The following is a 17123-nucleotide window of genomic DNA, read 5'->3' on the forward strand; positions in this document are numbered from 1 at the left end:
GAGATAATAGATTAATTGATAATTACATTGCCACACAGCCCCAAACTCCAAGTGCAAGCCCCTTGCAGACTGGGCACACTCCTCCAAACACCTCCAAGGCCAAATCCACCCAGAATGATGGTTGCCCATTTCGCTCCTCTTGTTCTCCCCCAAGTCCTAGATGACATGCCAAATGATTATCAAAGTAAGATTCTGTTTTTTGATGGCACTCCTAACGGTGTTACAGCTCAACAACATGTAGACAAAATGGCATACTTCTATGAACTTCATGAGATCGATGCGGAGAACGTGGCAATGCGGCTCTTGGTACAAACATTTGTAGGTGATGTGAGGAAATGGTTCAGAGGTTTGACAGCTGCAAGTATCACCAACTTAGCTGAGCTACAAATACAATTCTTGAACAGGTGGGAAGTGAAAAAGAATCCCCTTCAAATTCTGGCCGAGTATGATCAAATCAAAAGGAATGCAGGTGAGTCGGTCCAAGAAAACTGTGTTAGATTTAATGCAGTCTACGACGACATCCCAGATCATCTAAAGTCACATATGGGACTAGCAATGATGAAGTTTCTGGATGGTTTTGATGCTGACATGGTGTACCAATTGAGAGAGAGAGAACCGACTACAATGGAAGATATGCAGAAAATTGCAGTCAACGTTGAGGCTAACCTGCTGTTCAAAAGAGCAAGGGCGAAAGCAGAGAAGAAAACCACGGTGAAAGAAGAATCTTCTTCAATGGATTAGCTGCTCAAAAAGGTGGAGCAGATGCTTGAAAGAGTGAAAATTGACAAGCCTGAGCCACAAGTTAGGAATCCTAACTTTCGTGGCTAGCAGCAGCAACCATAATATAGGATAAGACAAAGAGATCAGCGAAACCAAGAGCAGGCAGCGCAGCAGCCCATACAGACACCCTTGCAGCAGAATTTTGTACATGGACTGGAATCAAATGAGGAAGGGAACATAATAGGTGAAGAGAACCATCTTTTTACTCCAAATGAGCTGCCCACTTACATTACCGAAGAAGAAGAATGTGCAGTGAATTCAGCTGCACACCAAGACACTGATTTTATTCTAGCTAGTGACACTGTTTTGGAGGAGGAATCAGATGAGTACCAAAGAGGCTATATGAATGCTCTATCCGCCCAACAGCAACGATATTCACTGAGGAATAGAGATGTGCCGATCAAAACAATTCAGAAAAAGAAGGATGGTGAGACATCAAAGAATGATTCAACAGTTGCACAAAGGAAAGGGAAGGAGACGGTTGATCCGGAGAGCAGCAAATCAAAGTCAGCAGAACAATCACAGCAGCAAGCTACATCAAAAGAAAAGGAAAAGAAAGAGACTCCAGTCAAAGAGGTAGAAAGGACACCCACTTTTAGCTTAGAGAATGAGATTTCTAAGTTAAAAATATCCATCCCTTTGACTGAAATCATGAAAAACAGCAGCTATAGAGGACAGATTTCCAAAATGTTGAACTTGGACCCAACGTCCGACATGGTAAATGTGGAAGATGATCAGCCTAAAATTATTTTTGGGCCAGCAACAAATGGTGAGTCTCCCGAGAGAGAGGTTCCACCCTTCTACATCAGTTTATGATTACATGACTTTGTGCTACACAACGCCATGTTTGATTCGGGAGCCTCTCACAATCTCATGCCCAAGTCTATCATGTATAAGCTTGGTCTGGACATCACCCAGCAATATCACGATCTCTATTCATTCGACTCCAGCAGAGTAAGGTGCATAGGGCTTATCAAAGACTTAGTTGTGAGTTTGGATCAGCTTCCTATGAAAAATGTCCTGATGGATGTAGTGGTAGCAGACATTCCTCCAAGGTTTGGCATGCTTCTTTCCAAGTCTTGGGTGGCGAAATTAAAGGGGAAACTACAGCTGGATTTCTCCTATGCGACAATCCCAGTGTTAAATGAGGAAACTATATCGGGAACAAAAGATGAAATACATGATCACAAGCAAGGAGAAACCAATCAATCATCCTGTAAAATATGTACATACAGATTTAGAGTCTTTTGTTTTGTTTTCATATAGTTTAAATGAAATAGATAGTCAGATAGTAGAAGCAGATGACATTCCATAGATAACAGAAAATTTTAGAGAGATTTTGAAAAAAGAAAGACAAGAAAAGCAACAAAAGATTGGGCAATCAGTTGAGAACAATGGACAACAAACAAACAATGGGAAGCAAAAGGATTTTCAGCACTTGCAAGAAGAAGAAGAAGGCTTATGGACCATGGATTTTGATGGAGTGGTAGGGAATGATGGAGCTAGTATTGGTATTTGGGTACGCGGTCCTTTCTCCGCCCCAAACAAAGTACCTAGCAGCGTGAGAGTTTGCTCCTACAAGCTAGCCTTCGAATGTTCCAATAATGAGGCTGAATATGAAGCTCTGATTGTTGACCTGAAAATTCTTAGAAAGCTAAATGCAAAGAGGATTTCAATATATGGCGACTCCTAGTTAGTAATAAAACAGGTTAGAGGTGAATATCAAGAAAAACATCCTAGGATGTGGGCCTATCGAAATGCAGTTTTGGACATCTTGAAGCTGTTTTCCGAATACACTTTGACATGTGTGCCAAGAATCCGAAATAGTATTGCTGATGCTCTTTCCAAGGCAGCGAGCAGCTTGAAGATCCCCATGAACTCCAGCAACAAATTTGAAATCCATGTCAAGCACCGTCCAACCATTTCTGACAATCAACGACATTGGCAAGTATTCCAAGATGATGAAGAGATTAAGGACTTTCTGTTCAACCAAGGCAAGTTCAAAAAAACCTTAATCGATGTGGAAAACGATGAGAACAAAGGGGATGGTACAGAAGAGGTGCAGATCAATCAAATGGACATATTACAGCTGAAGAATAACATCATTCCTAAAGGCTTGATACCCCTTTAAGAACTTTTCGATCAGGATGATGTTGCCCGCAAGCCAACTTTGCAGCCCACGGAGAAAGGTGTAGAAGAAGTCAACATTGGTACAGTCGCAAATCCAAAATTGGTGAAATTGTCCAAAGCATTACCGCCAAAAATCAAGGACAAATATATCAGTTTTATGGCTTCATTTGTAGATGTATTTGCTTGGGATTATTCTGATTTGAAGACCTATGATACAAATATCATTCATCACACCATACCTATCAAGCCGAATCAAAAACCATTTAGACAAAAGCTGAGAAGGATCAATCCAAAGTTGTTGCCATCCATTGAAAAAGAGGTAAATAGGTTGTGTTAACACCCAGGTTGTTCCCTTTGACTCTAAGGGAATACGGCCGGGGTAACCACTAACCAATCTTTGGATTACAGTGCCTAGCCACACTGTAATCAGAGAGGGCTCTCTCTTTATAATTTGTCTTTGTTCTGTGGAGATTTTAGGCTAGCTATGAAATGAGGGTGCTTAGTTTTATACTTTGGTTGAAGGATATCTTTCTATACTTGAAGTGTGTAATCTGCAGATGAGTTTATTTCATTGGGCAATGGAGTCTGTGGCTACAAGTGTTTAGAAATCTTGAGGTGATTTACTGAAATTACAGGGCCATTTAAATACTTCATATAACAAAGTTAGATTATGATGGTGATATGTGAACAACCAGTGAAAAGCATTCAAGAATTTTCCACTGAGCTGGGGTGTGGGAAAGAGATAGATGCCTCAGGAGCAAACTTGAATTCCTGAAAATATTTATCACAGTGAAAGATATAGCTTGAAAGTGTAGCAATTAAGAATTACACCTTATTTACTCTATCTGGAAGAAAACATTTATAACAGCTTAGATTGAGTTCAGGGTAATCTATGATTAAATCCTGGAACTATTCTTTTACTTTGCCATTAAGTGTAAAACTCACAACATGAAAGAAAATGAAAGACTAGAAAACATTTAACGCAGAGGTTTAAAGAAGACTTATTGTGCTATGAAACATGCAGGAATCCTGTAACATTCAGCTAGCCACCATAGTGCATCAAAGAACACAGAGCTTTGGAAATTCCATCCACCTTTTGTATTATTTCTCTGAGAGTTGTACAGCAACAGAAATATAGAAATGAAATCAACAACAACCCCTTGCAAAACATGCGAAGGGGACTTTATAGAAATGTTTATACAAAATATCTCAGGCATTGAGTCATCTGAGAGAGAAATATCTCCATTACTTCGTACAGAAAAGTAGAAAAGAAGTTATTACAACTTTGAATGCAAAATAACTGCTCTTTAAGTCTGTCAGAGGATATTTTGACCTTTGGAGGTCACTGAGTCGGTTGGAACGCTTTGCTTTAATGCTGGAAAATGTGCCTTTACGTTTGCTGCGCTGTATCTTCTCGGCCTTGCCACCTGTGACTGTGCTTGCTGCTGTGGTGACCGAATAGCCCTGCTGAGTTGGCTCAGCCTTTCATCTTTCCTTTGTATGCTGATCTACCAAAATTTTCCCTGTGTATGATCACTTATAAATTTGCAAAAACTTGACATTTACAGGTTCTGGCTTGATAATATTAGCTGTGTCAATTTATTCCAGACTTCTTGTGTGGGCAATTGGTGCTTCACAATTGCCTCTATGGTTTCATCTGCTTCTGTATATTTATAGAAATTTGGAGGCACATCAAACAGATGATTGATCTCGTTCATGATGAAGAACAAGTTTTCCACCCTATTGTAGAGAGTCTGCCCTGATGCTGGCCCTGATTCTGCTGAAGTGCTGGGCTGTCCTGCAATTTGACTTGCAGCAAAGGCATTGACCCTTTTGGCATAATTTTCATGGGTAAGCAGTCTTCCCACACTGCTTAGTATGTTGGGGAGGCCTCTGTTTTGTAATACCTGAAACCTGTCCATGAACCTGTTGATTTCGGTCTGCATATCTTGGGTTCTCCTTTCTAATGTTCCAACCAGGTTTCTTAATGTCAGGACCCTTTTAACCATTGAGATTGTCTCAGTCCTGTGAGCAATTCCCATGGTGGTCAGTTGAGAGCTTGTCCTGTTATTCAATATGTTGATCATCCTATTGGCAGCATCAGGCATGTTGCCAAGGCTTGCTCTTGCTCTGTGTATCTCCCTGTTTGCCTTTATAATGAGCGCTGACTGCTCATCTATGGTCTCAATGAATTGCCACTGATTAGTAATGGACTGGCCAATATTGGCCCATAGGACTGTCTTGAGCTCTGCTGTCACCTTATCTAGTGTGAGCTCTTTCTCAAGCTCAGTTATTCTCTTTTTGAGAGCTTTTATATCTCTTTCCTTCTCAACCACATTCTGTTTGCTCTTATCATACCTTTCATTTACTTTAGCCAAAGATTCTGTGGCTTGATTAAGCTCTAACATTTGAGCTTCCAGGACTTGAATCTCGTTTTGAAGCTTCTGCATATCCAGACTATGAGTCTGCTCTGTTGTTGGTGCAGTTGTCGATGTAGTTGGTGCTGTTGGTTTTGTTTGTTGAGGAGGAGGAGCAGTAGTTGGAGCAGCTTCCTCAAGGTTGATTACTTCAGGAGGATGATGTGAGGTTTGACCTTCTTCTCTTTGTTTCAAGGCTGCCTGTAATGCTGCCTTTGCAGCCTCCGATTCTCCCAGCTTTTCTTGAGTTTGGATTAGCTGCTTGTACAGAGATATCAACAAGGTTGTGGCCTCTTGATCATGTCTTTGCTGGGCAACATCATCTGTTTGAGGGTGAATTGTGGCTGGGAGTTTGATCTTTCTCCTCAAAGCTACCATGTCTGCATCCCTCAACTTTAATATCTCTTGTATACCCTTGATATCTTTGGGATCATGCCCAATCTCTATGATGATGTCTTCCAAGGACCTAATTCTGTTGTCCTTTGCTTGAGAGGATGCTTTCTCCAACTCAAGCTGAGCAGCTGTGCTTTTAAGGCTATTTTGTAGCCTGTAATTATCCAATGTTTGGTCTGCCAGGGAAGCATATACCATCTCACCTGTTTGCTTATGCAGTTCTATTTTGTCCATTGGGTGGATATCCTTGGCAAAGACCTCCAGGTTGGTCCTCAAGTAGTCAGAGGCAGATTGGGGTTGCACTGCTATTGGCATAAAATGACTCATGATCATTTTGCCTTCCTGCACATCATATGCAGACATGAGTCTTTGTTGATTGGTGGGAGCCATGTTTAATAGATGGTTATACAACTGTATTTTGATGGGCTCATTCCTCCTGTTAATGTCGATGAACTGTTGTTTAATGCTGAGTCCACCTTCCCTTTGCTGATTTGAGGAACTCACTTCTCCCCCCATTGCTCTATCCTGTTCCTGTTGAAAGGAACTTGCTGATGCTTCCCTGCTGGGTGGGACCATACCAAAAGACTGTCCTATTGGCATTTGTTCCTCTGAGAAGGGATTGATTCTCTGTCTTTTCTCCCCATGAGTTGTTGATGTTGTAAGGGGAGTCTCTCTGTCCCTTTTCCTGCTTGTATCCTCCTTTTGTGGAGTTTGGAGGATTGATGCCTCAGCTGAAGTTTCTTGCCTTGGAGGCACAGTTTGTTCAGTGGATCTAGGGGCTTCCACTGTTTGCTCTTGCTGGACAGGCTGCTCATGTCTTTGTTCCTCTTGCTGTTGGTGTTTTGTTTGTTGTTGCACTTCCTGCTGCATCATTTCTTCTTGTTGTTGGACCAGTGTTTCCATTTGCTCTTCAGTCATAGGAGGTGGTTGTTCCATCTGCTTTTCTTTGCCTTTGTTGGATGTATGTGGAGTATTCATGGCAGCTTGCTGATGTGTTGTTGAGGATGAGGCAGCTGCTCCAAGTTGTCTTTGATATGAGAGGGGGACCTGTCCACAAGTTTCCAAGTCAGCTTCTTTTTTAATATTTCTAGCCTCTCTTTCTAGCAGCTCTTCACTAGTAATTTCCTCTTCTAGGGTTCCCTCTTTCCAGCTCAATGCATTGGCATACTGCTCAATCTCAGGCAGCCTCATATGTGAATAGGTACCCAATTTGTATTTTATCCTCCTGAGGGAAACAAAATGATTGGGGTCATAGGGTATCCACTCAAAACTAGTTTGCAGTTTGAGGGCCTCTAGGATACTATTTGCCTCTTTCCATCCCTCCTCTCTTTTGTTATATAGGAAAGGGCCCAGCTGGCTCCTTACCTTCAACTGTGCCTTCTTGTTCTTACTTTGGAAGTGGAGGTAGTCGGCATTCCCAAATTGCCTGAAGTATTCTAGGGAAAAAAGTCTCATAGGGACATACCTTGGCACCCTATAAGGCTTCAACTCACAGCCATATACTCTGAACACTGTGTGGTGTTGGTAAAAGTACCAATTACCATTGCTGTAGGTTTTGGAGAGATGGAGAATTCTCCTCATGTCATCAGTTAACCTTGGAGGAGAAACACCATACAATAATGTCATAGTTGGATGTATGAACAATTCTATGAACTCACAATATGTGTATGGTGATACAGAGGTGCAATGAAAAACAGAGGTCCAAAACACAACTGACCTTGGATTCCCCTGGGCATTAACTTGCTTCAGGGGAATGAGGAAGCTTCCTGGTTGATAAAACAAGAATAGATGGTAAATGTATGAAGTGTATCTGAACAGTCTTTCCCTTTGCAGATTCATTAGCTGGTCATGGATCCTATCTGCAACATATGTGGCATAGTCATAATGTACAACTGGAGGCTTTCCAGGAGAGAATATAGACAGCATTTTCATTATGCTATCATCCACGTCCTCCACTCCCCTGAACCCTAGGACATAGCTGATCAAATCCACTAGAATTTTGCCCAATTCATTTAAGTATGCATATCCAATAGGAGGAGTTCTGATGGCTTCAGAGCCTGGTTGTATGAACAGCTGATTGATTTTGATGATCTGGTCATTTGACAACTTAGTCCCCTTCTTTATCAAGTTCTGCATGTAGAGTGGGGTCAATGGTTTTGCAGTGTGGAAATGCAGCATCTCATTTATGCTCTCTGGGGTGATATGGAACAGAATTGAGCCTGTGGGGCTGAGAACAGCTCTTTGGCATGGATCATAGCACTCCTGGCATCTGTGGATCAATTCTGGCATAGGATTTACCTGGGGGAGGTTGTAGATGGGCAAGTTTGAGTCCCAAATCCCTAGGATATCAGCTCCACTAAGGTGTTGGGCTTTCAACTCATTTAGCAACTGAATATTGTATTTAGAGCCTAATGGAAAATAGTCTAACATCTAATAATCCATATCTCCCAGAGATTTCCATTCTAACTCCCTGTGAGGGGTATTGAGAGGCTTGATGTTCAGTGCAATTGGAGTTTCCATGGTCTATTAAGATTCTGACTTGCAGGTGAACTGGTTGAAATAAGCAGAACAACACAGAGGTAATTCCTTACAATGAAAGTGTGAATTTTAGGGACCAGAGGGTGAGTTGAGCACACAACAATTGAAATACTGTTTAACAGATTGATAAAAACAAATAGCAGGGCCGACCAGAACTTTTCTATGGTGAATTTAGCCAGCAGAGGTTTCTAGCTCACGATTGCGCGAGCTACCTATGAATTCAAGTTGTTTCAGTCCAATGCAGGTTTCGTAAACTGTTTGTTGCCTTGCCAGAGGGAAATAGGCACAGGTTACTGGATACTAGACGGTGAATTCAGTGTTTTAACACTCCCTTAACAGTGTGTTTGCAGAAATTTGGATAGAAACCAGGTGCAGAGAATAATTTCGAGAAATACCTTGCGGATTGCTACTGACAGTTGCAAATGCAGGTACGACGGAGGCACCCGCAGTTTGGAGTCGAACAGTGTAGGTTGGCGTTGGTCGGGTCGTTAAATTCATGCAGGAACAACAACAGTCTCTTTCGGCAAAAGTAGAAAAAACACAAAATTTTGGCCTAAAAATAGATTTTTGGCAATATTGGCGCGTTTTTGGGATGACGTCAGCATGATGTCATCGGGTGGGGTCGGAGTCGGATGACGTCAGCATGACGTCACCGGGTGATGTGGCAGGTCCTGGTTGGTCCATGGATATGCTGAAGTGGCGGACATGTCAGCGAAGGGACGGACGAATGAGGTGATGCGACGGCGGGGTGGCGGCGACGTGGCTCTGACGTGGGCATGACATGGGACCAGCAAAACCGGGCAGTAAGTGAAACAGTGGTAACGGTTTTCTCGGACCGCTTACAATATGGCCCCGGTTTTGTCAGAGGCCGCTCCGAGAGATTGAGAAGGTGACGCGTGGCCGAGGACTGACGTAACCCTTCGTCAGTTTCTCGGGCGCTAACTGTCGGGCGTGGGGACCAACCCGATATGCATAAGGGCCGTCCGATCAGAGGCGCTCGATCGGACGGCTGACGGGTTGATGAAGTGCTCGAGCGATACGGAAGGGGGAAGGATTTTAAAAATGTATTTTTTGGGATGCGCGCTTAGCGGAAGACATTAGGATATGGGTTTTTGTAAGGTTTTTTCAATGTATTTTGACAAATCAAACATATGCGCCGGAACTTTGGATAAGCGGCAAAAGGTGGGTTTTTGGGTTATTTCACAATTTGAAAGGGGTTTATGGGTAGGAGGGGGGTTTTATAAGGTTTTTTCTTTACAAACGAAGGTTTAATGGGTGGAGTAACTTTAAAGAAGGGAGAGGGGTGAGGTTTAGGTTCATCAAAGTGACCAGATGCCAATTTGATCCCTGACAGAGGATTTATTGGCTATAATGCCAAGGGGAGGGATATTTATACAAAATTTGGGGTTTATACACCATGGTGTTAATAATAGTAGGGGAAGGGTGACATAGGGGAATTTACATAGTAGAGTTAGAGTTAATATGGGGGAAAATGTGAATGAGGGGGAAATCACTAAGTTTATTTGAAACTTACTTAGTTTAGGGAGTAGATCAAAATGAAAAGAATTTTAGACAAGAAATGTGGCTTCTAAAAAGATTAAGAACCACCATGAAACCATAATCTCTTCCATGAATCTCAACTGATGAGGGAGTGTTAGTAATGAAATGGAAAAGGGGGAAGAAGGGAGGTTAGACATGTTTCTTGCTTGCTGCAACTTGATGAAGAATAACACCTTCTTAATTCATTGATTTTGCTTTGGTAAACAAAGTTAGCACACATGCAACTTATAAGAAATGACCTTTCTGCAACCCCAACTGCCTACCCATCTATTTTGCCTAGCATTTTTTGTTTCTTCTTGGAGGGTGCACTTAGGCTTGCAGACCCTTACTTGCCTTTTCTTTTCTTTGGCTTTTTCTTTTGTTTTTCTATCTACTTCTACCCTTATTTCTTCCAGGGTCCCAGATTAAGCTGTTGGGAGCCTTTTCTTCTCTACCTGAACTACTTGTCTGCCAAGATTAAACAGTTTGGACAGACTCCTTTCTCTATTCTACAACTGAAAATTTAAAACATGACATGATCCAGTTTAGACTGTTGGACCATCCACCAAAATTTGGGTCCCCATCAAGCTATAAGCACAGATTGTATTCTTATGGAAATATGTGATCTTTGCATCATCAAAGCAGAGCATATTTGGACCTTTTCATTGCCAATCATGAAATATGAAACCTATTGGTATAGGTAGCTAACAGGTTGTACAAGTCAAGTATCATTGTGCCCATCAGATTTTCATATTGGATTTCTAATTTGGTACCCGTAAGAAAGAAGACCGGTGAGATCCGCCTATGCATCGATTTTAGAAATCTAAACAAGGTCTAATTGAAGGACAACTATCCGCTGCCCAAGATGGACCATATACTTCAGTGAGTAGTGGGGGCATCTCATATGTCGCTACTTGATGGTTATTCCGGATATAACCAAATTTCTGTCCATGAAGATGATAGAGATAAGACAGCGTTCACAACTCCATGGGGAACATGTCAATATGCCAAAATGCCATTCAGTTTGAAAAATGCAGGTGCCACATTTCAACGTGCAATGGACTTGGCGTTTGCAAATGAGAAGGATGTTTTTTTGGTGGTGTACTTGGATGACTTGACGGTGTTTTCAAAATCAGATGAAGAGCACATGCATCACCTAAAATTTTTCTTTCAAAAATGCAGGAAATATGGTTTATCGCTGAAACCTAAGAAGATCTTGTTCACCATGGAGGAAGGAAAATTACTTGGGCATATCATTTCAAAAGATGGCATCCACATAGATCCAGCACGTGTCCAAGCAATTCAGCAAATCGATCTGCCTAGGAACAAAAAGGAGATACAATCATTCAATGGTAAGATGAATTTTTTGCGTCGCTTTGTACCCAATCTTGCGGAACACTTGAAAGAAATGACCAACATGCTTAAGAAGGACAGCCAAGTGAAATGGATGGATGAGGCTGTAAAATCTTTCAACTTGGTCAAATTGACCCTTTCTTCAGCTCCAGTTCTAGTCAGCTCGGATTACACTCAAGATTTCATCTTGTTTTCATTCGCCTCTGAACACACTATGGCAGCAGTATTATTGCATAAAAGGGATGATCATGAAAGACCCATTTCATTCTTCAGCAGAGCTATAAGGGATGCAACATTAAAGTACAACATCATTGAGAAGCAAGCTCTAGCATTGGTGAAAGCATTGAAGGATTTCCGGGTATACATTCTACACTCTCACATTCTGGCCTATGTTCCTAATACCGCTATAAAAGATGTTTTGATGCAGACTGATCTGGAAGGGAGAAGAGGCAAATGGATTGCAGCCTTTCTAGAATACGATGTGGAGATAAAGCCTACAAAGCTGGTCAAAGGACAGGGCTTGGCGAAACTAATGTCTGAATCAAACTTGCACGCATTAGACATAAATCTGATCGTTGCCATGTCCGATGAGAATGAGGAAGGAACTTTAGTTCAAGTATCTGAAATATTTGCTTTGTCCCCATGGTATTCTGATATAATATATGTGCTAAAAAATCTATCGCCACCACCCGGCATGGCTAGAAACAAAGCGAGAACACTTAAATTGAAAGCTGCCAAGTTTTGTATTTTGAATTCTGCATTGTATTAGAAAGATCCCGGAGGCATTTTGTTAAACTATCTGGTGGAAGAGGAGGCAAAGTAATCCATGGAAGATTTCCATGGGGGAGAGTGTGGTGGTCATCTTTTTTGGAAATCAACGGCTAAAAAATTTTGAGAGCAGGGTACTACTGGCCTACTTTGTTTGATGATGTGCATAAGATGGTAAAGTGTTGTCATAAGTGTCAAATTTTCGAGGGGAAACAGAAATTACAGCCTTTTCCACTCAAGCCTATCGAAGTGAGTGCTCCTTTTCAGCAGCGGGGGTTGGATTTCATTGGGGAAATTCATCCCACATCTTCCGGACAGCATAGATGGATCCTTACAGCCACGGACTCCTTCAAAAAATGGATTGAGGTAGCACCTACCAGACAAGCAACGGACACGGTAATCATCTCATTTCTCGAAAATAACATCTTGTCTCGCTTTGGTTGTCCAAACAAAATAATCACCGATAATGCAGCAGCTTTCAAATCGAAAAGGATGGTAGAATTTTGTCACAAATATCACATCATTTTGGGTCATTCAACTGCCTATCATCCACAAGGCAATGGATTGGCTGAATCTTCGAATAAATCTTTGGTCAAAATCATCAAGAAGCTGCTGGAAATTAATAAGAAGAGTTGGAACAAGAGGCTGGTTCATGCACTTTGGGTAGATCGAATCAGTCAGAAAAGGTCTATTGGTATGTCACCGTTTGAGCTAGTTTATGGAGTAGACACAGTATTCCCAGCCACCCTTGCTGCCCCGGTGTTTAGACTTCTTCAGGAGGCAGGTAGTGAGGAAGATCCCATGCAGAGAAGGCTGAATCAAATGATCCACTTGCAACAAACAAGAGAGGAAGTTTTCCAAAACATATCCAAGTTGCAGGAGAAGATAAAGAAAATCTATGACAGAAAAGCTAAACCAGACAAATTTCAGTTGGATGATGTGGTGCTGAAGTGGGATGCAAGGAATGAAGAGAAAGAAGCACGGAAAGTTCGAAAATCTGTGGAAGGGTCCTTTCAAAATTGCAGCATATAGCGGCCAAAATGCCTTTCTTCTGAAGGAAATGAACGGGGAAGACTGTCCTGGAGGGCCGATCAATGATCGGCTGCTCAAGCGATATCATTGTTGATATATCAACGCTGCTTCCACTGTCATTGTAAATACCGTCTTTATTTTCAGTTTGGTTTGAGTATGTACAGTCAGTTTTTGAGTTATTCCAATTGTCAAGTTTGAGTCAATTTCTTGGTTACTTCAGTTTTGTAAATAAGTCGGAGTCTTGTGTTGTTTATCAAATGATGACTCCATAGCCCAATGGACCAAGAGGCACTCTCTAGCTCCTCCAGAGATCTGCTGTTCTTGGCACCTCCAAGGAGTTATCATCCCCCATTGGAGCCAATGTTAGAGTCGGTGTCGTTAGCCCTCCGTCAGAGATCAAAGCTCTTTGTGCATTTCAATTTTAGGTGTCCCGCTTCATTCACTCAGTTGCATTTCGCTAGGGACATGTCATGATCTAACAGAGAAAGTCATGCTGCTCATTTTCCCTCATGCCTAGCCTCTGCTAGTTTAGGTCTTGGTCCAAAATCAATCAAATTCAGGATAGTCAAGGTCTGGTCCTGTTACAGGACAGAGTCATTTTTATGGTTTGGATCTAGAAATTCATTAGTTTGGTCCCTGAAAAACATGTCCAAAAACAAGCCACACAGGCCAGAGGTAGATCTTATACACCTACAGTGCAGAAAGCTTCATCATCACCGCAAGAGACATCGAATCTTCTTCAAAACTCTATTTTTAAGTAAAGTCAAACAAGGTCAACCATGACAAAATTTTCCAAAAATCGACAATTGAGATTTTCAGATGCAGTCAAGGATTTCAAAGCCAGATGCTCCGTCATATAGTCCTTGCAAAGATGTGCCAAAGATTTCGTCATTTGAGCCAAAATTTCAAGGAAAAAGTGAAAATCAGTGTGTTTAAAGGTCAATAAAAAAGTGTAAAACAAAAACATTATAAAGTGGGTTTTCATAGAAAAAAAATCAAACCAATTTCTCTCAAGCCTACAAATACATATTGTGGCCCAAAGCAAAGCAATTGTGCCATTGAAGACTTGGGAAAACATTGCAGAAGGTGGGAAAGTGAGATTGGTGAGCGTTTTAGTGATTTGGGAGGTGATTTGGTAAGCGTTGCGCATACACCAGGTCGTGTGGCGCACACACAGCGCGCGGCGCACTGGAAGCCAACCACAGTTTAAAATCACCACAGGCGCGGCGCATACAAGGCGTGCGGCACACTGGGAAGAGCGCGCAGCGCACACAGTCCAAAAAACATAAAAAACATTGCAAACCGCTTCAAATCTAGGGGAAGGCTAGCAGAACAAGAGGTAGGCTTTATGACACCTCTTCTCCATCAATTTGGTCTATGTTTAGCTATTTGTGAAGAGGTTGAATGATATCCAAGGTGCATTGGCCATCCATGAAAACAATCACCAAGAAAAACAATGAATGTGGTTGCAAGTTTGCAATGATGCCACCAAGGTTTTGTTTCCCCTCCCCCTTGTCCCCTCACTCCTCGTCATAGTCACCTCTATTCCACCTTGTCTCCCAAAGAGAACCACCCTAAACCCTCTTCCCTATTTCTCAAGCAAATTTGGGTGACTTTGATAGTGCGCGGTGCACACACATGGTGGCGCGGCGCACTGGGAGCCATTTTGCAGTGTAAATTTTCCACTAGCATGGCGCACAAACCTACAAGACCGAAAATGTAAAAATTTGCCTCAAATTGTATGAATTCCTATCAAACTTTAGAGGTAGACCAAAATACCTTCACTCTTGGCATAAATCTTGAGAAGAATACCATGATTTGGAGGCTGTGAACCGAATGCAAAAAAAAAATTGAAAATAAACAAAGGGAGACACAAAGAAAATCAAGAAAATAGGGTTTTGCTACAGTAGCCAGTGTTGCCAAAGTATCTTTCTACCACACCCCTATCATCTAATTACCCTGTAGCATTTTCCCCTAATCATCACCCTAACATCACCATAATCATATTCCTTTTATCCCCTGCATTCATATGGCTCAGAAATCAAACCCTACCCCATCAACCATATACCCAAAATATTCCTAAATCCCTGATAACTTTCTCCTCTAAATCCCTATCCCTATTTCATCATTCCCCTCCTGATACTCCCTATTTTATTGTCCCCTTGGTGACAGATTTGCAGGGCATCTATCAGTTCAGTGGATTCAGAGGGCAGCGAAGAAATTCAGGGTGCAAACAGCAGTAATGGCATCGGAAATTTCATCAGATTATGAGGGGGAAACTCACAGTGATACAGCTTCAGGAGAATAGGCTCCCCGAAGACCTAGGAGTGGCAGACATGTCAGGCATGAACCAAATACCCTCACTGAGTTGCAGGCATGCCCTCTAGCTATGTCTTGTTTCCAGCACTTGGCATGTTTCGAATTTTGTCAGAGGGTGGCAAATGTCAGAATTCATCATGAGTTGGCCCGTCTTTTTGCTCTTCACCTACATGGATGACAATCTATCTTGGCAGGGGTCACTTTCACATTGACACCCGAAACCATATCAGTGGCAACAAGCATACCGAATGTTGGAGAATAGTGGCACAAGAAGATGAAGGTGGAGAGGGAACTTTATGAGCCTTACATTAAGGCCAGTTGTTTGAGTCAGCTCACTAGAGTTTTCCCATTCAGATTTCTGAGAGATGATTATGCTCCGCTCATGAGATTGATCATGAAATACTTCAATTGTGAGGGGAGGTTTTCTCGCCTTTATGCATATCACATCAGGTTTCTCATGCACTTTACCAGGGTGCGTATGATGAACCTCCCATTTTTCATTTGTGGGAACATAGAAAGGATGAGAAAGTTCATGCAGCACAAGACCCCTCGGCAGCAGCTCAACAGCGTATATCACTTTGCTCTTATCCAGATTTTGGTGGACCATCAGCTAGGATTGCAGGGCATTGCTTGGGAGGACTTCATCTCCCGTGACTTCTTCAGCGCCCCACAGGTAGTATCAGAGGCAAAACATGAGACAGGTGGTCCTTCTCATCAGCATGAGCGCCATGAGACCACTGTGGTGCCATTTTCCATCACATATCAGAGAGGCTATCCGAAAGGCACCAGGCCTTTGTTTGCAGCAGCAAAGCGAGTGTTATCTCCACCCGGGGTGGAAGGGGCCTCACTTCCTACATCGGCAATACAGGTACGGGACAAGGGCAAGAAGCCCAAGCATGAGGAGGGGCCTTCAGGTGCACCACCAGGTGAATGAAAGACCGGACTCATTCTCCTTCGTGATGATGATGATACAGATACACGTCCACAAAATGCACAGCTGAAAGAGATCTTCCAGGAGCAAGAGACAGAGATTCAATCCTTGACACTCAAGTTGGAGATGACCAAATGGAACATCAGGTATTTAGAGTAGAGGAACAAACAGCTGGAAGACCAGCTTGTGATCATGGAGCTGCAGAACATCCGTGAGGATCGCCTAACTGCCCAGCAGAGGAGGATTGAATTCGCTTCATTGGAGCAACATGTTATAGATGATCGTGAGTCTTTTCTCGAGAGAGTCAACATGCACCTGGACAACATGTTGAACAAGGCCGACGAAGACAACACACTGCTGCGACACATGGCTCGTCATTACAGGGCACAGAACTTGAGTTTGAGAGCTCGAATAAGGAGTTTGAAGGAGAAATTTAGGAAAGCCACAAAAAGGGAAAAAAGGGAAAAAGAGAAATATAGACTCAGAATCTTGGCTGAGGCTTCCTTGGCTCAGCAAGGCACCCCATAGAGAACTTCTAGCCCAAATCTTAAAAAATTTGGGCAAATTTTGGTCACAGGAAAATTTTTGGAAGAAAAACAGGGATTTTCTCCCCTAAAATTATAAAACTCAGATCGAGGAAAGGCTTGCATTTTTGGATTCAACATCAAAAAATACGTCTACTGGTGTTCGAGCTAGAAATTTTGATAAGTTTTGGGTCTCCTAAAGGTCAAAAAACACCCAAAAATGGCCCCTCTGCCACTTTTTGGACACACAGAAAGCAGTCTTGGGAGAATGAAGATTTGGAGGGGAAAATGAGCTTCAAATTTAGAAATACCAATGGGGTTAGAAATTAGACAGGCCAAGCTTTCCAGCAAGCCCACTTGGGCACATTTTGGACACCTGAAAGTTCCCCAAAGTAGCAC

General features: G+C 42.3%; 1 protein-coding gene across 1 annotated transcript in view; it reads left to right on the plus strand.

Annotated features, from left to right (window-relative positions):
• The first annotated feature begins 294 nt into the window (after positions 1-294).
• Positions 295-17123, plus strand: part of LOC149212613 (uncharacterized) — a 125842-nt gene continuing 109013 nt past the window's right edge. Inside the window, exons 1-2 of the mRNA XM_089388751.1 lie at positions 295-469; positions 1073-1286. Of these exons, the coding sequence (XP_089244877.1) occupies positions 295-469; positions 1073-1286 (389 nt within the window). The remainder of the gene's footprint in view (positions 470-1072; positions 1287-17123) is intronic.

This window comes from Pinus tabuliformis, chromosome 1_1 (assembly GCF_031772625.1).
Source record: "Pinus tabuliformis cultivar Carrire ecotype Pingquan chromosome 1_1, CPIR1, whole genome shotgun sequence".
In the NCBI taxonomy this organism is placed as follows: domain Eukaryota; kingdom Viridiplantae; phylum Streptophyta; class Pinopsida; order Pinales; family Pinaceae; genus Pinus; species Pinus tabuliformis.